At 53.9% G+C, this 21,430-nt stretch overlaps 1 protein-coding gene across 1 annotated transcript; it reads right to left on the reverse strand.

Annotated features, from left to right (window-relative positions):
- Positions 1–11,173: 11,173 nt before the first annotated feature.
- On the reverse strand, positions 11,174–20,808 carry SCN2B (sodium voltage-gated channel beta subunit 2). Its single transcript, XM_024751822.1, has 4 exons — positions 20,643–20,808; positions 12,810–12,976; positions 12,298–12,508; positions 11,174–11,612 (listed from the first exon to the last, which is right to left on the reverse strand). Exons 1-4 carry the CDS (start codon positions 20,710–20,712, stop codon positions 11,413–11,415), a joined length of 648 nt encoding a protein of 215 aa, XP_024607590.1. The 5' UTR covers positions 20,713–20,808; the 3' UTR covers positions 11,174–11,412.
- Positions 20,809–21,430: the final 622 nt, after the last annotated feature.

Here is a 21,430-nt window from a genome sequence, read left to right on the forward strand (position 1 = left end):
GTAGTCTATACACCTCCTCTTCCAGACCATGCTCCGAACATCCGGGACCCTGGAATTCCCTGTTCACGTGACCCGATTCCAAGCAGGCCTCTTCCCCGGGTCAATCCTCTCAGGAGCTGCCCATGCTGGATATGCACCCACAGGCCGGGGCAAAGGGCAGCTGTTTACAGAGGGTGGGAAGTGGATGGAACTTGACATGCAGATGGAGGGTTCCCAGGCATGCGTGAGAGACCCTGTCCCAGCAAGACCAGGGAAGAGTGGACCAGGGAATGGCTTTTGGGCCTGGCCTTAAAGTTAAGACTGAGGAGACTTCATCAAAGGTGGAGGATAATAGATGAGTTTTAACACTTTGTTATCTTGATTCATAACTTATATTTAGACATATATGTAATTATCATTTGTGCAGTTGCCCCAGGCCTCACAAACATCAGATGTGGACCTATGAAGACTGGATGAGATATTATCATACGTAAAAGTGCTAACAGAGTTCTAGGCATAGGGTCAGCCCGCAGTACATTTTAGCTCTCATCATTCTCAAAGAGGTCTGTGGCCCTAAAAAGGCTAAGACTCTTCCTGTCTCCAAGTTTGCACGTTTACCCCCTCCTTCTCCAGGAGCTTCCAGACACTAGGTCCACAGGGCCAGACATCCACACTGCCCACTTTATTTTTACAGCAGGGGTCAAGTTTCCCAGAGCCGGAGGCTGATTTGAGACAGGAGGTGAGCCAAAGGGAAGGAAAGTGACCCCTGCCCAGAGAAAGGGGAAGGGAGGGGACAGCACTCCCTGGATATCTTTAGACCCTGGGGACACGGAAAGGTGCCAGCTTCCTCCGCGCCCTCCACCTTCTCAGCTGCCTCGCTGCTCACCAACTCTTAGAGCTGGAAGGGTCCTTACGAAACCCACACGCCTCCCAAATGAAGAAACAGGCCCGGAGAGGTAGAATGTGTGGCCCAAGGTCACAGAGAAAGTGATTCTTAAAGTCAGAATTAGAACTTGCCCCATTATTTGATTCCCTCCCTCCACACCCCCAGCTTTCCTCTAGAGAGCAGGAGGGCTCCACAACTGGGCAGAAAAAGTGCTTGAAAGATGCATTAGCGGCTAGAGGAATTTTACATTTAGAGAGCACTTTCCTCAAAAATTCTCAAAACCCTTGTGCATCCATCAGATGGATGGGCACTTTGGCCCTTTCTGCGCCTCCGGCTGCAAGTCCCTAGAGGGCAGGATAGTGGTTTGGACACAGGCCCCCCGCTGTGCCCAGCAGGCTGGCTTCGTGGTGGTGGGGTCCTGCACACTCAGGTCCTGGGCAGCCTGGCTCAGAAATACCTCTAAGAGCAAGTTTTCAGGCATGCAGAGACGGACTGGACCCTGAGCCAAGGAGCTGCCAGGAAGCTGTTCTCAGGTGGGAGGAGATGGGGCCTAGATTTAAGGGGAAAGGAGATTTTTCCAGGGGGGTGGGTGTGCGGGGAAGGGCTCAGGGTCTTTGAAGCCGTTAGTCCCAACAGTCCTCTCTGAGACCAGGCAAGCCTCTGGGTTCCTGCCCTCCGCCTCCACCTCAGGGCCAGGATGGGAGCTAGGAAGCAGCACAGGTATGAGGTTCAGTGTGTGGTGGGGAAGTGACACGGGCAGAAATGGGGGCCGAGCTCCGGCTCCCAGCCTCCGGGAGATGCTTTTACCCAGGCAGGTACTCGACCCTGGGGGTGGTCCCACCTTCCACCTACACTGGGGCGGGTAGGTGGAAGATTCCATCTCTGTCAATTCTCAGAAAGCTAGCCAAGACCCCGGCAGGGGAGGAAGGGAGAGCTCCAGTGAGGCCTCCAGAGCTATTTTGGGAGGAGTTCCTTCTAAGTAATAAGAGCCTGGCAGGGAGCCTCCTCCCCCTCTGGCTCCCCTATTGCCCTTGCCCTTGCCTGCCTCTCCCCCTCCCGCATAAGCCCTCTCGGCCCCTGTCGGGGCATTGCAGGTAACGGAGCTGGACGGCAGCCACGCTGACCCGGCTCAGAGAGGCAGAGAAGAGGGAGCTCTGCAGGGATCCACCCCTCCCCCGCAATGCCCCCACCTCCCAGCCCCTCTCCCTCTGACCTCAGATCACTCAGATCGACACCAGGAGCTTATAGCCCAGTTATCAACAGGGCCCCAACCTCAGGACAGTGGAACTGCAGGAGCCGGGATGCTCTGCATACAGTAACTTAAAGTTGAATGCTCCCAAATCCTTCTGCCTCTGGGGTTGGGGCTGGGTGGATGCTACCTGGCCAGGCGTTTGGGTGTCTCCTTCTAACGCACCTACGTCTGTTCCCTGCCCATCCCGACTCACCATTCCTGCCCTCCAGCTCAGTGCTCACTTGCCTCAGCCACAGTCTCAGCATCCACTGAAGTTTGGCAGGTGCTGAAGGGGTTAACAGGACAGCATGCACCAAACCAACCCGCAGGCACGTGGCTCAGCAGCCCAGCAAGGAACCAGTACTGGCCCCCTCGCCCGCTGCTCCCCAGCCCACCTCGAATCTGACTTGGAGCAGCGATGAACTCTTCCTGAGCTCTCCTCACCCATCTCCACTTTCTCTAAGGGCTCTGGGCGCACGCACCTCCTCCATCCCTCCCTTCCTCTTTTTCTGTTTTCTGCCAGGTTCTTTCCAAACATCCCTTCAGGCAAAGGGGGGTGGGGAGCCCCAGACAGATGAGCTCATTGGGAGGAGGAGGGCAGAGGGAGGAGGGAGCTAAAAAATCCTGACCAGGGAGATGCTCACTGGACAGTCCCAAGCTGGAGAGGGGCATGTGCCCCCTTGCAGGAGCAGGCGTCTGCTTCCCTCACTGCAGCTCAGAGATGGGGTGAGTCCTGGGCATCCCTTTATTCTGGGACACTTTGGGGTAGGGCGTGAAGCCCCATGGCAGGGTCTCAGCCACCCTACCCAGCACCCCAGAGCTGTGTTTACCTGTGTTTCATGGATTACCATGCCCCACTGCTTGTCCATCATGGGAGGATGGGGGGCTCAGGAGGGCTGGGGGTCGGAGGCATTGGGAAGGTTTGTCATTCATTGTAGGGGGACTGCCTAGTCAGCTGAATGGCTAGATGTCCTCCTGGAACCGTAGACCTGGTCCTGCCGCTGAACTGGGCGCTGGGACAGACTGACCAAACCAGAAGCGTAAAAAGGTGCAGAGCACCAGGCAGGGCTCCCCTAGTGTTCTGGTCCCATCCGCTATGAATATTTTAGTGTGAGAGCAGTGGATCTTGCAAAGTGAGAGGAGAGAGGATGTGGAGTAGAAGAGGAGATATGGCAGGGGCAGAAGGTCAGGAGAGATGGCCGAGAGGAAGGGAAGAAGCATGGGAGCAGGGGAGAGTCTGCCTGGAATGAAGGGGAACCGGGGGAAGTTGGAGTGAGACACAGGCCGAGGAGGAGGGGTAGGGATGGAGACAACTGGTCAGCAGGTGAAGAAAAGATTTTATAGGTTTTCAGAAACCAGGAGAGGAGAGGGTGGCCAGCGGGAGCCAGAGCTGTTTGCACAGAGCTGTGGGGTCAGGTGCCAGGCCAGGCAGGAGGTGGGATGTTAGAGACCCAGTGGGAAGCCTTTGCCTCTGCTTCCAAACACTTTTGCCCATCTCTGGCTGTCCACGGTCATTTTGAGATTGGCTCCCAGTCACCCTTCCCCCACCCACTCCTAGGTCTCTGGGCTGCAAGAGGCCAGTCCACTGCCCTTTCCCAATCACAGCCTGATGTGATTGATGGCTTTGGCATCGCTCCACCCTGGGTTTGAATTCTCTGCTATTTTCTGTGTCACCTTGAGTGTACCCATAACTTAGTATAACAGGTCTCCTCATCTGTAAAAGTGAGACAAGAATGCATATTTGGGGAGTTGTCCTGAGTACTGTCAGCTGACACACATAGAATATTGAGCTCAGGGCAGGCACAGAGTAGCTACTCAGTAAATGGTGTTCATCCTGATTAGTCTAGCCAGCTGTCACTCACCCTGCTCCCACCCCGGCCCCACCCTCCAAACCCTTTGAGGCTGGATATGAGCCCGCCCATCCAACAGCCCTTCCCAAGAGCATCAGCTCCTGTGGAGAGCCCACAGGGTGTGAGCCTGCTATGGGACAAGGATGGGAAGGCTGAAGACTTTGACAAAGCTGGGAGGGTGAAGGGAGGAGAAGGCTGAAAAGATTGTCACCATTTTCTACAGTCTTGATTGAAGGACAGGGGAAGATTTGCCCCAGCTGGAGGGCCAAAGATACAAGTTAGACTTGGCCTGATCTTTGGAAAGAAGTTCCTGAGGGTTCCTAACCCCAAATTTCCACCCTCTTCCGGCCTATTTCTCACTGTGAATAGGGGCTCGCCACCTGCCCTCTCCCCACCACCATTGCTAAGTCGGGTAAAGATGAATAGGGCAAGCAGGTAGAAGAGTGCAGAGGCAGCCTGGGGTAGAGCGTGACTGAGTAACAAGGCAGAGGGACAGGAGTTTGCCCATTCATGTGTCCTGTTTATCTTCAGGCAAGCAAGAGTTAATCCTACTTCTATCATTTGAATCCTAAAATGAGGGCTGCAGAGGGCCATTGTCAGTAAATTTAGACAGCGTCTAAAAGTATGCCCTGACATATGAATCTCCTCGACAACACCCCCAAGCTATGCTTGAATACCTTCCGGGATGGGGAGCTCATTACCTCAGAGAAACTCAACCCTCTGCACAGCTCTGACTTCCATTGGATCAATATCTGCCTCTGTCCGCCAGCCCTAATGTTTCGCCCTGGGGCAGAATGGGTCAAGGCGAATCCCTCTCCTTGTGGCCACAGCCCCACCCGCTGTATTAGCCATCAGCTGTGACACACACTTCCTCTCCTGGAGGAACACACCCCCTTCCTTTGCCCATTTGCCCACAGGAGGGTCTCAGCCTGCTGAGGCAAACAGTTCTAGTCCTATGCCACCTGTTTACAGGGAATGTGTCGCAGTTGAGAAGCAGAGGCAGCTGCAGTTGGGATAAAAGTGACTTTGCCAAGGCTGTAAGGGACAGCCCTTCTCATGGACTCCAAAGTAGCCAAGCTGAGCATCCAGTGTCCACTTGGCCCCCTTCCCAGCACCTCGTGGACTCTCAAAGTCATTATTGCCAGAGAAAAGGAGAAGCTGCTTTACAAGCTACCTACTCCCAACTCACCTACTCCCACCACCTCCCTCCCGCAGTCTTTCTCCCTTTTCTAGACAGAGGCCTCCTCAGCCCTGCAGAGGAGTGGGGTCCTAGGCTAATCTGTTTTAGGACCAAATTTATGGGCCATGTCACGATGCCAGGATATAGTTCCAAGATGGGCTTCCTTCCCCGTGGCCCTCTGGAGCTCTCAAACACTGGGTGGCCGGAGCCTGTCCTAAAAGGTGGTTGGTACCCTGCACATCAGCATGGTAGCAGGCAGCCAGGAATGACTAGAACCTGGCAGGCTTCAGGGTCAATTTCACCATGGCCATCCGAGAAGAGTGCCCGCAGCGCCCTGCCAGCATGGACCTTCTGAGCCCCTGCAGTGCCAAAGGCGGAGGGCAGGAGACCTCAGTGGGGACCTGTGCACCCAGCTGCCCAACCCATATCCCACCAGGCACTGCCCCAGCTTCCTCTCCCCTGAAGTTTTTTAGCACAACACCTGCAACGTGGGAGGGAGACAAGTGGCCTAAGATGGACCATATACAAACCAGCATGAAGAAAGGCACTCTGCTGAGGTGTGGAGTGGGCCTTGGAATGGCGCCTAAAACCAAGCTCTGTCATTAGCCTGCTGTGTGACTTTGGGAGAATTACTTTCCCTCTCTGAACCTCAGCTTTCAAAACTGTGCCCTTACAAGAAGCATGGGGGCTCCTTTTTGTTCAACTCAAGCCCACTGGGAAGGGGCAGGCAGGAGCCTGGGCTGGTGTGGGCTGCTGTGCCGAGCTGTGCCGAGCGCTAGGCTCAGGCTGGGTGTGGGCTGTGGGAAGAACAGGTGGCCTGGAGCCAGCTGGGAGATCCTGGATTGTCCTTGACTCATCTTGTGGCCTTAAGCAAATCACTTCCCCGACCTGGTCCTCAGTTTCCCCTTCAGGATAATCAGGAGACTTGGCCAAGTAGTCCCCGGGATCCCGCCCATCTCTGATGTTGTAAAGATCTACTCTTCCCCCTCCCCCACTCCTTTTGGGCCTCAAAACCTGTCCTAGGGACTCTGAGAGGCTCCGCATACAGACTACTATTCCGGGGCAGCCGGCCATGGGCAGGCCGATGGCTGTGCCTGAGCCCTGCAGGGGCTCCGGCGGGAAGCAAAGGAACAGCGGGAATGGAGAGGCACCAGCACCTCAGGTGGGGGACACAGGAAGCCGGTGAGCAATTCTGAGTTGCGGGGTGGGAGCTAGCCCTTCCCGCACACAGCAGCTCCCTCCTCAATCAGAACTACCTCACCAGGCCCCAAGCAGCCCGAGCCCCAAAACATCAGTTTAGGGGAGACACCTGAGCCAAACCCAGTCCTCCCAGAAGCCAGGCCCAGCTCCACAGTGTCCTCCAAGCGTTCTGGGGGAGAAGCCTTAGACTGAGTTAGATGCTGTGTCCACCCGGAAGGAACCAGCCAGAATCCCCAGCACCTGAGTCCACATCCCCTGCCTCAGTTTCCTATCTGTTAAGTAGGGAAGCATCCTCTCTGACATCCCATCCTTGGAAGGACTCAGGGGCTCCAAGGGCAGACATCCTTTTAAACCAAGGTGCCTTTGGTTCTGTCAAATACCAGCCACCTCTGTTTAACACTGCCACCTTCTATCTGGCTTCTTTCTCGGGTAGCAGCTGCCGGCATTAGGACTACGAATGTTAGGCTACTCCTAGAATATTCTAAAATGCATCTGACCACTAAACCAGTGGCAAAGGTCTCTGGGTTACCAGGGAGCAGGCAGAAATGACGAAGAAACCATGAGAAAAGTAGAAACCAAGCACTTCGGCATTCCCTTGCATTCAGAAAGCTGAGGATTTTCTTATCGGGTGAGCCTCCTTGGCGAGGGTGTGTGGGTGTGTGTGTAAGAAAGAGAAAAGTGCAAAGAGATACAAAACCAGAAGGCAAGAGAGAAAAAGACTGGGTTGTCTGGGAGAGCAGAGCCCCTGGGCCAGGTGGTTGCCCTTGGTCCTGAATTGAGGGCCGATTCAGCAGCACGTAACTAGGATAGAGCAGTTCGCAGATGGGACACGAGCGACCTGATTCTTCCCTGCAGCCACCCTCATCCGTGAAGTTGCATGAGGGCAGACTCTGCACCAGCTGTCAGCTATTCCTCTTGAGCCCAGAGCAGATGAAACAGATGTCTGCCTAGTCAGACACAGCTTAGAAACAGGGGGCAGGAAGGATGGCCCGTCCACCCATGGAAAGAATAGACAACATCGGCATGACGGTTAGCCTTGGGGGCATAAAGTGTTGTCATCTTCCAGAAATAACCAAGAGCCCTCCAAGAAGTGGGTGTTTAGCCACCCTGTCCCCAGGGTGCTTTCAAGGTGGATGGAGTCCCCCAGGATTCTGTGAAGGCAATGAGGGGAAAAGAGGAAACATCTAACAAGAGGGGAGCAGAATGATCTCATCATTGATGGGGACCCAGCAGTGTCAATGGCATCACCAGGAAAGGAACAACAGGACTCCCTGTGAAAATCCTGGCACTGCCTCAACTTGCCCCACTCTGCACCCCTGAAAAAAGTCACACTCAAGGGATGTTCAGGGGAGACCATCTGTTTATTGCAGCCAATAAATCCAAGCAACGAGACAAACTACAACAGAAACTGTCTGCTCCCCAAAGCAGACACATCACAGCAGTTGGGTCACAGAGGACCATTTCAGTTTCTCTCTCCACCACCTCTTCCATTACCACATAGCACATAAATCCTAGAAAGTGCATAAGTAGTTGTGTTTTCCCCTCCAAGTGCACAAAGAGCAATAAGAACGTTCCATAATTTGCCTTTGGTGAATCAACTCAAAACACTGAGAAATGATTGTTGCCCCCTCAACGTAACTTTCGGGGTGGATGTAGTGAGATGTTTTATATTTGTATATATAATATATCTCTACCTATATATAGACTATGTACAAACGCATCAGCAAGCTTCAATAAAGGAAGACATCAGCAAGAGGCACAGCAAGAGACACAGGCTTTCTATCCTTAAGACGTATGTAGGAAGAAAAATTTCTCCATTCATCACCCGTTCCAATTGCACCAAGCCATTCCTATGGCCTGGGACTGTCTTTTGGACCTGGCCAGCATTTTCAATTGTCCATCTGCTTAACCTGACCTTGCAAATACTTACCAGCCCAACCTCACCAAGGAGACTCACAGGGAGAAATATGGATCCAGCTTTTCCTTTTTATACATTGGGAATAACTGTGATTAGTCCAGAGCTAGGGGGCAGATAGCTATTTCCAAAGCCAGTTCCAAGGCACCTCAAGGCATTTCAGTCCTGAAAAAGTGTGCGTTGTTCCTACAAGCTAAATCCCATGGGTTGGCAAGCCCATCTCTCTTTACAGGGGCCCTTAATTAGGAGAAAGGGACAGATACGGGGTTCCAAGAGAGCAGGAGAGGCAGAGGCAGTTGAGAAAACCAGCAGACTGAACCCAGCAGAGCGCAGCGATGGGAACACGCAGCCAGAAGTAGGGCTTGAGCCCCACGGTGCGGGAAGAGGTATACGCTAGAAAGCAGGGTGCTGTGGAAACATCTCACCAGTCTCCCACCTCTACTCACAGAAGCTCCATTTTGTTCCCAGCCTCATTGCCCTGGGGGAGGCAGCTCTATGAGGCCTCTGGAAGAGACTCTAAGAGGCTCGGGAAGAAAGTGCATATGAGGATGGGTACCTGAGACGAAGGTGGTTCCTGGCCCATCCCCATCTGCTTGGGCGCCTGAGGCCCCTGGAGAGGCATTGCTCTCCCTAGGACCCTCTAGGGCAGGGCAGAGAAAGGAAGGAACCCAGAAGTCTTGGGCTTCTTTATAGAGAGTTAGGACTTCTTAGAATAAACCTAGGGAATCTTGCAAACAATTTCCCTAAATGTTATGAGTCCTGGAAAAAGAAAATTCCCAGCATCCACACAGATCCTCACTCATCCCAGAAGAGGAGAGCACTTAAGAAGTTGCCAAAAAGTGAAATCTGCAAGCTGCAGACATGTTATTACAACCACCCTTGGTCTCAGCTGGAACGAGGGTGCCCACTACCCATCTCTCCCCTCTCAGCTGGTTGGCTCCAAGGATGGGCAATGTCCACCTACCCCAGGCATCCTGGGGGCTTAGCCCACCCCCATTGGCAGTGTGTTGATTGGCAGTTAGGTACTGATGAGCTAGAATTTCTAGGTGAGCTGGACTCATCCCACCCAGGAGCTCTCAGGCTGGTTGCCCACCCTCCACTCTGTCTGGCCTCTCACCCTCTTCCTTATTGCATCTTCCCTCTTTCCTTCCTTTCCCCCCTTCCCAGGGCCCAGATTCTGGAATCTCTTCCTTTTTCTCCTACTCCAGCCCTGGAAGCAGTGGCCGCAGAGGTGGAATTAGATGCACCGAAAAAAAATTCATCTTGGTCCCCACAGTGCTGACCTAGCAGTTCCCAGCTCTGTTATGGCTTTGTGTACATCTCCAGTACCTGGCCCAGTGCCTGGCACATAGGAGATGCTCAATAAATGGATGTTGAATTGAAGTGAATTAAACTGAATCGCCCATATGCTATTACTCTCTCCCCAAAAAGGCCATCTGCTGGGCAGAGGCAGAGAGGGGTCCCAGAAGCTGTCAGAGTCCCATCTCTACCCCCTTTCCCCAGACTCCTGCCCTGGGCTCTGACCCCCTGAGCCCGGGCAGGGCCTGAGCTCTGAGAAAGGCTGGGAAGTGCTGCAGAGGGTCAGCCTGGGGTGGGCGTGGGGCATTCCAGCAGCTCTGCCCTTCCACTCCCATCACCCCATCCCTGCCTCAGTCACAGCCTGGAGGGGCTGGGCTCCAGGGAGGTGAGCAGGGCTGGAGGAGCTCACCTCCCTCCCTTCATCTCCTTCATCTCTCTGTCTGCAGAGGCCCCTCCCACTGGGCAAAGCGTGGCTTTATTCATCCAACCTGGAGACTGAGGAACCAGAGGAGAAGCAGGCCCCTCGGTTGTGAGTTTGAACCTCAGTCTCCCGGTCTGTAGTATGGGTGACTTGGCTAGCTGATCTCTGAGGATCTTCCAAGGCAGTTTCTCTCTGTCTCTCTCCCGCTCCTGAGGCTTGAGCAATTCCCTCTTCATGTGAGTAAAATGGCAGTGAAAGTTGGCTCCCCACAAATGCTACTTTCCTCCCCCCCAGAGAGAACTGTCGGGGCAGAGGAGGGTGTGACATGGCTCCAGATGTGACATGGCCACAGGGTCTCAGAGGCTACAGGGCTCCCCTCAGGCTTCCCTCAGGGCCAAAAGCCAGATGAAACCCTGCTGAGGGTAACGGGGAAATTCTGAACAGAAGCCCCAGCGAGGTCCCCGCTCTGCACACCTACTCCTCTGACGTGGCTCCCACCCCCTCTCTCCTTATCTCTGCAACCTCAGCTGCTCCTGGCCCAGGTGATGGTGGCCACCCTGGGGGAGGAGGCAGTCAACCTTGAACTCCATTTTACAACGGAGCCCCCAGCCCCTCGTCCCCCAGCTAACTTTGCAGTTGCCTCCTGTGAGTGGGTAACTGCGGTGAAAAATGACCACCACCTGGAGAAACACGACTCCCCGCCCCCCACGGCCTAGCTCAGCAGCCCTTTGGTACTTTTCCTGCCAAAAATCCCAAGGGCTTAAGCAAGCCCACAGAAACCCAGAGGCTTCTGTGGTAGCAGCTATTGAAGGAGAAAGGTGAGAGCAGAGCTCCCTGGGCCAAGGCTTGTCTCCAGCTACCTCCAGCTTCCTTCCCTTCAAGGCCCAGGAAACGCACGGTCATCCCTTCAACACACCCCCAAGTTATAGGAACCCATCACCACCCCCGTGACAAGGCTGCCCAGAGCTAGGGGCATCTCTGGGAGCAGAGGCATGCCACACCCCAGGCCTTCTAGAGGCAGCCAGCAGAGCCCCGTCCCACCTGCAGGTCCCCTCTGAAACGGCCACCAGACCAGTCCACGCACTGGGCAGACTGGACAGCTGGCCTCCTCCTCCTCCACTGCCCACCCTCCCCCTTCTCTCTCTGCGCCCCTCCCACAGGCCTCCTGCCTCTTCTCAGAGGCTGGCAGTTTTGAGCCCGCTTCTCCCTCCCCCCAGGGCCCACACATCCCAGACGCCAGGGCAGGTTTCTCGAATCAAAGAGAGGTGAGTCTCTCTTGGTGCAGGGTGGCAGATAAGAAGGGAGGGGTTCAGGAGGCCCCAGGTCAGCCCTGGGATCCTGGTTCGAGAGAAGCACACCAAGAGAGGGCAGGCGGGGGCACACAGTGCGGGGCGGAGAGTGGGAGGGAGACAGGACGCAAGGGAGGGGCTGCAGGGCCGGCCGCCCGCCCGTTACTTGGTGCCATCGTCCGCGTTGCCCTCTCCATCCGTCTTGCCCTCCTCCTCCGTCTTCAGGTCATCCGTGCTCAGTTTCTGCTCTTTTTTCCTCCTCACACACTTTACTACCATCAGCACCAAGATGACCACAGCCAGAAAGCCCCCGACGGAGGCGCCCACGATCACGGCCACAGTGGAATCCCGCTCAGGGGGCTCTGGAGAAGGAGAGGAAACAGACCCGCTGAGCCCTAGGGCTGGAAAAGGGAGCCTCGTCCACTGGCCCCTGCTCCCTGCAGTAGGTGTGGGGTGGTCCTGACTTTACTCTCCTCCGTGGAAAGCACTCTAGTCAAAGCAAAAATCAACCCAGGCCATGGACCTCTAAGCGCCCCACCCACCCCATAATCCCAGGACACCTAAAAGCCCCAGGGAGGGCAATATAATGCAGTATCCAAGAGGATGGACTTTGAGGTCAAATGGACCCAATTTGAGTCCTGATTGTACTATTTATTAGTTGTGTGACCTTAGGTACCTGACGTAGCCTCAGTTTCCTCATCTGTAAAATGGGAATAATCATAGTACCTCCCTCATAGGGTCGTATGAGGATGAAGTGAGATATTGCATCTGGAGAGTTTAGCCCTAGCTATAACTGAGACGTAGCAAGTGTCCAATAAATGAAAGCTGCTCTTGGGATTCTTAAGATCGTGATCATGCTGGATAGCATCATCAGGGCTCCCTGAGACATAGTCCTCAAGGAAGGGAAGGAGTAAAACAGGTGCCTTCCACCCAGCACATGTTGTTGCTCCCACCCCTCAGGAGGGCACAGCCTCTCCCAAGGAGCCCCAGCTAGTCCTGCTGGAGAGTAGCTGGGTGGGAATGGGCAGGGCCCCAGCAGCCCCTCACCTTCCATGAGGACTTGCAGGTAGATCCTGCCGTGGCCGCGGTGGCGGTCGGGTGGGTTCATGATGTAGCAGTTGTAGGTGCCCTCATCCTCCAGCTGCACGTTTCTCAGCGTGACTGACACGTCATACTTGCTGGGGTTCCCTGAGAACTCCACGCGGTCTCGGAACCGCTCCAGCTTCAGGTTAATGATCTTCATGCGGAACTGGAGAAACTGGGGGGGCAGGAGGCGACAGGATAGGGGGCTGCATGAGCAAGGAGCTGCAAGGACAGCAGGAAGCCCCTCGCCCCATGCCCCCTTCTACCTGGAAGACGGGCAGTCACCTCTAGATCTCTGTCACCCTCCCAGGGTCACCCAGCCATGACAGCACACCTCTGCCAATGCCCTCAGGAGCAGATAGCCCACCAGGGTATGCTAGGGTCCTGGTACAGTGCAGGGGCAGGTGGTGGGAAAGGGGAGCTTCACGCTGTGGGGCTCCTGCCTCCCCCACCCCTGCTTCCATCTGAGAACTCACCATCTCCTCGGAGCAGTTACTACACTCCTGGTAAGTCCAGTTCAGGGAGAACTGTTTGTGGTTCACGGTGTAGCAGGAGTTGAAGGTGCAGGACAGGCGGGCATCAGAGCCATTGAGGACGTTGAGGGTGGTAGGTACTGTGACTTCCATGCTCCTCCCTGGTGGCACTGTGGACAAAGCCACAAGCTGGTGAGGATTCTGACAGACAAGGCCGGGGGGGCAAGCCTCTGCATCTGGTGGGGAGCGGAGCAGAGCTAGGACAGCTGGCGGGGTCCCTTATGGCTGAAATTAGGGGGTGGGGTGGAGCGGGGTGGGCAAAGCTCCTAAGCGGTGACTGATGTGGCCCTTGGGGTGGAGAGAGAGCACATCATCTGTCAAGCCAGGGACAGACAGATGGCCTCAAGCCTTCCCTCCATCTGGCTGTCCTGCCACAGGCCTGTCATGGCCACCTGATGGCTTAGACAAGGGGCTGCACAGTGCTGGCCTCGGTTCCCCCTTCTTCCCACCACTTTCAACCGTCTCGGCTGAGCCAAAGCCCTTCCAGCTGAAGCTGCAGTGTCCCCTGGGGGCAGGCAGCCTTGAGGACAGATGCAGACACAGAAGGCCTCGCTCTCTATACCGCAGGGAAGAGTCAAGCCATATGCCCAGCCCAGCCCAGCCCAGCCCCCTTCTCTTCCTCAGGCTCCTGGCAGGGACAGCAGATGAGCAACGGGAAGGAAGAGATGCCCCAGAAGCATAGGCACAATTCGAAGGGATCAACTGATGGGTCTACAAGGACAGGAGCCCCTTTTGGAGATGCCAGGCCTGGACACACCGCGGCAAGGAGCTGATACAGGCTGCAGGGACAGCAGGGTGCAGAATCCTCTGGGGAACACTGGACCTGGTCCAGGAGCCCTGGGTGTGTGGCCTGAGAAGGCCCATCCCACTCTGACATTCCAAGCAGGGCAGAGTCTAGGGTGAGGGGAGTGAGCGGAAGCCCTCCCAGCTGAAGCTGCAGTGCCCATCCCACCCCCCGCCCACAGTGGGGCAGAAAGCCTTGGGCACGAGATTTAAGGGGGTGCCCACCCTCAGGGTCATGCAAACACCTCCTTAAATTTTGCACCCTAGGCACTGCACTCCCCTCACCCTAGCCCTGGGCTGAATTCCAAAATTCTCTGCCAATATGGTCAAAACCTCATCCCCAAAGATGAATATTCTTTATAAAGGAGAAGCAGTAATGCTCAGTATCAATCATTCATTCACTCATTTACCAAATATTTATAAATCACCTCCTGTGCCCCAGGTACTCGGTCTAGGCCTGAGGGATTATTGCTGTGATGGAGGCAGGCAGAGATACTGTAACATGGAGCTTATCTCCTAGGGAGGGGGACAGACATCAACAGGGAAAAGAAATAATGTAACTTCAGCTGGTTCACAGGCAAGGGCTGTAAAACACAAAGCAAGGTGCAGGGTGTGTTTGACATCGGGTGGTCAGGGAAAGCTGCTCCGAGCGCTGCCCTGTAGGCGGCCCCCCGCTAAAGTGAAGGAGTGAGGAGCCATTTGAAATTCTGAAGGAATGCAAGGCAGCAGAACATCGAGAGGAAAGTTCCAGCGGTTGGAATGAGCATCACGTATCTGAAGCACGACCAGCAGTGATCAAGGAGGCAACTGGAGAGAGCTGAGGTCCCAGTGTTAGGCCAGGACCGGGGCACTATTCTTCTGAGTGAGAGAAGAAGCCGCTAGGGGACGGCAGGGGGGCAGCTAGGAGGCACGGAGACCCCATTGGATATGGTTCAATCCCAGCTCTGCCTTCTATCGGCTGGGAGAACATGGGCAAGTTCCTCCATCTTCTGAGCCTCAGGCCCCTCCTCTGTAAAACGCAGCTGATGATACCTACCTCCTTGGGGTTACGGTAATAATTAAATAAGATAAAATATGTAAAGCCAAGGGTAGGGGAATTCCCTGGCGGTCCAGTGGTGAGGACTCAGCACCTTCACTGCAGTGGCCCGGGGTTCGATCCCTGATGGGGGAACTAAGATCCCGCAAGCTTCAAGGCACAGCCAAAAATAAAAATACAAAATAAAAATAAGGCAAAGGGTAGCCTAAATTCTCCTCAAGTTCTGCCCCCTAAGCAGGAAGGGCTTAGGCAGGGCCACGTTGGAGCCTGACCCCTCAGGGCAGCCCCTTGGAATTCCCCCAGATTGCACAGGGCTCGCGTTTTGCAGAAGATTTCGCTGTGCAAAGCTGCCGGGCCCCACGCCAGGAACAGCAGCACTGCAGCCTGGAAGCAGGGATAGCAAAGCCCTTCCACTCGGCTCATCCCTTCGGATGAGTGGCCAGGGCCAGCAGGCGGGACTTAAGAACAGGAGATGCTCTGAACTGTTGGCCAGGGAGGTCAGGACCCAGCCCTAGATGGAGGGACAGGCGCACGGTTCCACCTGCAAGGCCAGGTGTGCTGAAGTGCTCATCAGGGAAATATGAACTGGAGAGGCTGAGCGGCAGCCCCAGGAGAACAAAGCCCAGTTCCCATCTCCTCGCTCTCACAGCGTTATGAAAGCACTGAGCACAGCGCCAGGCGAGGAGGAGGTGTGCTGAAAATGCCATCTCCGCCCCCGCTCTGCAGAGGCGGAGGTATCTTCAGGGAAGGAGCCCGGCAGGGCCTTGTCCTGAGCTTACCTCACATCCCAGGAACACCTTGCTTCTCTAGCACCTTCCTTGGGAAAGTTCCGCGACCTTCCCAGGGCACCTGAGCAAAAGGAGCCTCCAAGTGGCATTAGGAAGTAGGTCCCACACATCTGGCTGACCCATCCCTGCCTCTGTCCCTCCCCAGGCCACAACATCACTCCAGAGACAGAACTTGAACCCTACCAGGAGCTGCCTCCAACTTGAAGGAGCTAGCACTCTGCTGTGCGGGAGGGCAGGGCCCCGGGGAGTGAGGGGCCTTTTCTGGCCAGCAGGAGCGGGGCAGACTGAGAGGTGCAATGCGGCTCCTTCCCTGCATCGCTATGGCACAGCCTGCAGGAGGCACCAGGCGGACACGTGTGCCCTCTAGTGGTCAGAGAGGTCAACCGTCAAGTCCCAACCGCAGAGAGAGGAACAGGAGTCACCAAAGCAGGGGGAACCTCAGGAATTGTAGATCCAGCTCCATCATCTTACCAACGAGGAAAGTGAGGCCTGAGAGAGACACACAGCAGGTAGGGACAAGCCGGGTCCCGAATCACGGTTCCTGACTCCCAGTACAGCGCCCACTTCCGCCTGAGGTCTCCCAGAGTCCCAGCTCAGGGCAAGGGCCTTAGGCCTTTCACCAATCCAGGCCCTCATTAAAGATGAGGAAATCATCATGCAACGAGGACAGAGCTGTGAGCAAAATCCTGGGCTCCTGACGAGCTCTGCTGCTTCGGGAAATTAGCCGCATCCACGACTAGGGCCACAAAGGGACTTCATAGTAACGACAAGGTGCCTATTGTGTGCCAGGCGCTGTGTACATACCCTACAGATTATCACCTCATTTAATACAGCAACCCTATTATCACTCCCGCTTTCCAAGTGGGGAAATGGAACACAAAAATGTTAAATGAATAGCCCAAGTTCACAGCTGGTAAGTGACAAAGCTAGATTGGAACCCAGGCTGCCAGGCTGCCAGGCTCTAGACAGCAGGTTGAGGGGTGGAGGCTGGGTGAGGGGGTGATTTTTGTACCAAGGGGTCCCAGGGCTCAGTCCTCCTGCTGTCTACGTGGCAGGTCCAGCCCCCATGTCAGCCCCCAGGCAGTCAGGCTGGCCAGAGGGGATTGGTCTTCTTTAAAGGAACCTCCATACAAGGCGGGGCTCACAATCTTCCTGGTTTTCCCATTTGAGACCAGGTCTGGAGACTGAGTCTCTGATCTCCAACTCACAGAAAGGAAATGTTTCAACAAGGGTACCGTAAGGATGTGGCTTTTGAGCTCAGTTCCAAAACTTCACCAATGCCCAGGGCCCCTCACTCTTTCTAAGGTGTATCTGGGCACCACAGGCCCCATGTCATATACTTTTCTAACTGGCCCATTTTGCAGAGATCACAAAAATTTGCTCATCTCCTGTCAAACACTATTTCCTACACAGACTAGAAGTTAATTCTCTTCATGCCTCTTTCCAACCCTACAGCAACCTATGAGGTAGGTTAATTTTTTTCCTGGTTAAAAAAAAAAGAACAGAGTTTGTCTAAGCAGAGAAATCAGTCCCTACCCTTCTGGAGCACGCTGTGTCCCAGGGCAGCCCCTGCCACCCAGGTGACTGTGACACACAGCCCAGCTCCTGGGCTGCCTTACCATTCAGACCCACCACCTCAGGTCTCCCTCCCAGGCCAGGCCACCCCCATGCAGCCAGGAGAGCACCTGTCCTTGTCACCCCTCATCCCCAATCGCCATTGGCTCCCTGCTGCTTTCAGGATCTCGTCCAGGCTCCTGGGCTTCTGAGCCCTTTGCCATCTGGGACCATCCAGCATCCCAGCCTCATTTCCTGTCCTGCTCCCAACGCTTCACGCTTCCTCCGCTCCAGTGACCCCGGAGTTCTTACTTTCCTGAAAACGCCGCCTTCTTCCACTCCTCCGTGCCTTTGCACGTGTTTTTGCTGCAGGTTGGAAAGTTCATTCACCCTGCTGCCCCTGAGCCCTCCTGCTTACCCCGCAGATCCCAGCTAACAAGGCATCGCCCCTGTGGCAGCTTCTCCAGTGCCCGTGACCTCTCCCCAGACCGGGAGGTTTCTGTCACTTCCAAACCGGGAAGCAGAATGGCATAGTGGCCAAGACCAGCGCTCTAGCACCGTGGTCTGATCTTAGGCAAGATGGTTCACCTCCCAGCACCTCAGTTTCCTCATCCGTAAAATGGGAGACAGCATTAGGCCCTACCTCCTGGGACCGTTGTGAGGATTGAATACTAAAACATAAAGCTCACAGCGGTGCCTGGCTCATGGTCAGCCCCCACCAAAGGTTGGCTGCTAACAGCACATGGGATGCTGCATTACTGTTTTTTTGTTTATGTTCCCTAGTCCCTCGGGAGGCTCTGGGGAGCTGATTCTTATTTATCTTGGCATCCCTGGACCCGGGACAGCATGTGACACACAGTGGGCACTCGATAAAAGTCTGGAGAGGGAAGGGAAGGCGTTTTCCCCTGTGTGTCCGTGTGCAGTGGGGTTGAGTGAGGACCGGACTCCACTTTCTAAGCCTCGCCTAACATAACCCAGACTTTGGTAACCAGGCCAGTGGCCGTGGAGCCAAGAGTTTTGAGAAAAACTCTAAGGAAAACCAATCATTTGGATTGCTTCTAACTGAAAACTAGTCCCATGTGCTTCTGTCGTGTGTACAGCAGGTTGGCCAGCTGTCCCCTGTCCCTTTGTCAGCTCTGTAGTCATCCTCGCAAACCCAGGCCCTGTCTCAGTCCCCTCCCTTGTCACTTGGGACATCCCTCCATCTTGGGGACTGATGCTGCTACAACCACCAAGGTTCCATTGTCCACTTGAGCCCTCAGCCTTGGAGTACCAGGGCCTGTCTCATCACAGCACCAATCAAGTTCAAGTTCAAGGTCCCTACTCCTGCACCCTCTCCCCATCCAGGTTTGCAGAGGCTTTAGCTTCCTCCCACCACCGCCTCACAGCCCGCATGCCCTGACCTCTTCACCCTAGATTCCATCTTCCTCTAAGCCACACCCTGGTCCTGGTCCCCGAGCCCCCTTGCTTTCTTCACTTAGATAAGGCTCTCCCTCCTGCAGGAAGCTCTCCCTAACTCCCCAAACAGGTTGCCTGTCCTCTGTCCTCATTTCCTTGCACACTGGCCACTCACCCAACTCCCCTCTTTTGCCTGTACTTAAGATTCTTTGATCCAAATTATTGTTACTATAGCAGCATCATTTCTTAAGTATCGGGGGCAGTAGAATTCAGTGGTTAAGAATGGGGTGAAGCAAAAATAAACTCAAACCAGACACTATTAAACTCTTAGAGGAAAACATAGGCAGAACACTCTATGACATAAATCACAGTAAGATCCTTTTTGACCCACCTCCTAGAGAAATGGAAATAAAAACAAAAATAAACAAATGGGACCTAATGAAACTTAAAGCTTTTGCACAGCAAAACATGCACTACCAAACCGATAGCTAGTGGGAAGCAGCCGCATAGCACAGGGAGATCAGCCCGGTGCTTTGTGACCACCTAGAGGGATGGGATAGGGAGGGTGGGAGGGAGACACAAGAAGGAGGGGATATGGGGATATATGTATACGTATAGCTGACTCACTTTGTTATACAGCAGAAACTAACACACCATTGTAAAGCAATTATACTCCAATAAAGATGTTAAAAAAAAAAAAAAAGAGAATGGGGTGAAGTCAGACAACCAGGGGTTCAAATCTCAGCTCCCCTTAAACTACTGTGACCTTATTGGGCAAGTTACTTAACCTCTCTGTGCCTGTTTCCTCATCTGTAACGTGAGGATCATAATGTATCTGCCCCATGCGGTTACCAGTTGCCGTGAAGACTAAACAAGATACACAGCGCGTGGGCACGTGAAAAGAGTTCATAAAGCGTAGCTATAATTAAGCACTTGCTATGTGCCAGACTCACAAAAAACCCAGGCAGTAGGTATTCTCCAGTTCACCCAGGAAAGAACTGAAGCTCAGAGGGGAGTAACTTGCTGATAGTATGAAGTAAATGACAAAGGCGGCTTTAAACCCAGATCTAGTCCAAAGCTCGTGCTGTCTCTACTGCCTGAGCTTCCCTAACACTCCTGCTCTGTTTTTAATATGTTCAGTAACTCAGCAAAGCTCACAGGCCTTATCGTGCAGGCTGCCAGGGGCCCTGGGCTGTCTCTAGCACTCCAGCCCAATATCCAGCACAGCATGCCAGAGAAGGAGAGAAAAAGAGGGAGAGAAGGAGGGAGAGAGAAACTTTGTGATGGGGAATATTCCCACTGACAGCCGTTGGACTGGATCCTCAATTGCTATGCCAGCAATGAGTAAGTTTAAGAGCAAGAAGGAGACTACCTATAAAGCAGGCTTGCAAGTGACTCCCTAGCCCACCTACCCACCAGGAAGTCCCTAAGTGGCCATGTATGAAATTAGCATTTGGATGTCTTGACAGTCGGCAAGGTGGGGCTGGACAGTTCAGAGACGTGATCCAAAGGGCCACAGCCACACTCATGTGTTCCCTTTTTTTCTTTTTTTTTTTTTCTGATCCCTTCACCTGACCCCTCCTCCACTCCATCTGGCCCAAGCCAGAGAGCTTCTCCATCAGTGCCTGCTTCAGCAGTTCTCTTCCCAATGCAGAGATCACTCCTCAAGCCTGCTTCCCACCTACGCCTCCACACACTGCAACAAATCGGTGGTACAGATTTCCAGGAAGCCAGACCCAGACTCAACTTTCTGCCCCTCTACTCCCCCCGTACACTCTTTTCTGACATCCTAAATCCACCAGATTCCAAAGATCAAGGTTCACAGAAGAAGCCCCTTAAGGGAGCATTAAGTCCCAGGAGATTTGTAGCAGCTAAAAGAAAAAATCCATGAAGAGGCTCTGCACATCAGCCTACCCTCGGCCCCCAGCCCCACATACGTCGATTTCAGGGAAATCCAAAGAAAAATCACCTCCCTTCACAATTGACACCTCCAAGGAACCCTCAGCTCCCCTGACCCAACGTTTCTGCGACCAAGTCGTCCCAGCGTTATGCAGTCCCCAGCCACATCTCCCCCCATCCCCGCGCCTCCCTTCCCAAGGACAATGCCGAAGGGAGACTCAAGCGATGTCTTCTTTCCTGCCCCCGGCCCCCATCCTCCTCCTGTTGCGGCTGCACTTCTGTACCCTCAGAAGCATGCAGATGTGCAGTCTAACTTACCCAAAGAGAAAAAGAGACTGAGCCCCGTGAGACTGAAGGCAGGGCGAGGTAGCCAGGCATCTTTGTGCATTTTCAGAGACTGAGATGTTAGTCGGGTGGGATAGGGAGAGGGTGATTTGAGGGGCCGAGGGCTACAGGGGAGGAATGGTTAGATGCTAAAAGAAAAATGCACAGATGTACTTCAAAGACACATACAACATTAAGGAAGCTTTATTTCCATCTCTCTAATATGGCCGGCTTGTATGTTGCTGCTAAAAAGAGAGAGGGAGTGTGGAAGGGAGAGAGAAAAAAGTGGATGGAGTAAATTTTGTGGTTGGTGGATTTCGAAAAGCAGGTGGGAGGGCATAAAAAAATCTGTCTGCAAAGAGCAAAGTTCCTCGGAAATTTTTACCCTCCAAAACCAGAACTAAAGCATGGCCTGCCTTTCTTCTCCACTTGGGTGATTGTTGGAGTTGGAAAGTTGTTTGAGGAACCCATTTATTTCAAAGCTGCTGTGAGGGGTGAATTCTTTTTGTCATTTAAAAACACCCAAAAAAGGAGATGCTAGTTTTTGTTTTGTTTGAAAAGGGTTCAGGGAAGTGAGGTGGGAGACTTTCAGGACATAAGAACTTCCTCATTTTTCTAGCATTTCCACTGAAAACAGAACAGCAGGTTGGTGTAAAAATACCTGAGAGCTCTTACAGTCACTTGCAACATGAACTTTTGGGGAATCCGGATTCAATCAAATCAACAGTAAAAAGACATTGTTGAGATAATTGGGAAGAAAATAAATATGAACTGGGTGTTAG

This window comes from Neophocaena asiaeorientalis, unplaced genomic scaffold (assembly GCF_003031525.2).
Source record: "Neophocaena asiaeorientalis asiaeorientalis breed wild unplaced genomic scaffold, Neophocaena_asiaeorientalis_V1.1 scaffold479, whole genome shotgun sequence".
NCBI lineage: Eukaryota > Metazoa > Chordata > Mammalia > Artiodactyla > Phocoenidae > Neophocaena > Neophocaena asiaeorientalis.

What these genes read in the sequence shown, in the direction of transcription:
- SCN2B (XM_024751822.1), bottom strand. Translation starts at nt 20,712, where the DNA reads ATGCACAAAGATGCCTGGCTACCTCGCCCTGCCTTCAGTCTCACGGGG. An exon ending in CAGTCTCTTTTTCTCTTTGG is followed by an intron (nt 12,977 to 20,642) that starts GTAAGTTAGACT and finishes CTTTGTCCACAG; the next exon opens with TGCCACCAGGGAGGAGCATG. An exon ending in CCTGCAAGTCCTCATGGAAG is followed by an intron (nt 11,613 to 12,297) that starts GTGAGGGGCTGC and finishes CTCCTTCTCCAG; the next exon opens with AGCCCCCTGAGCGGGATTCC.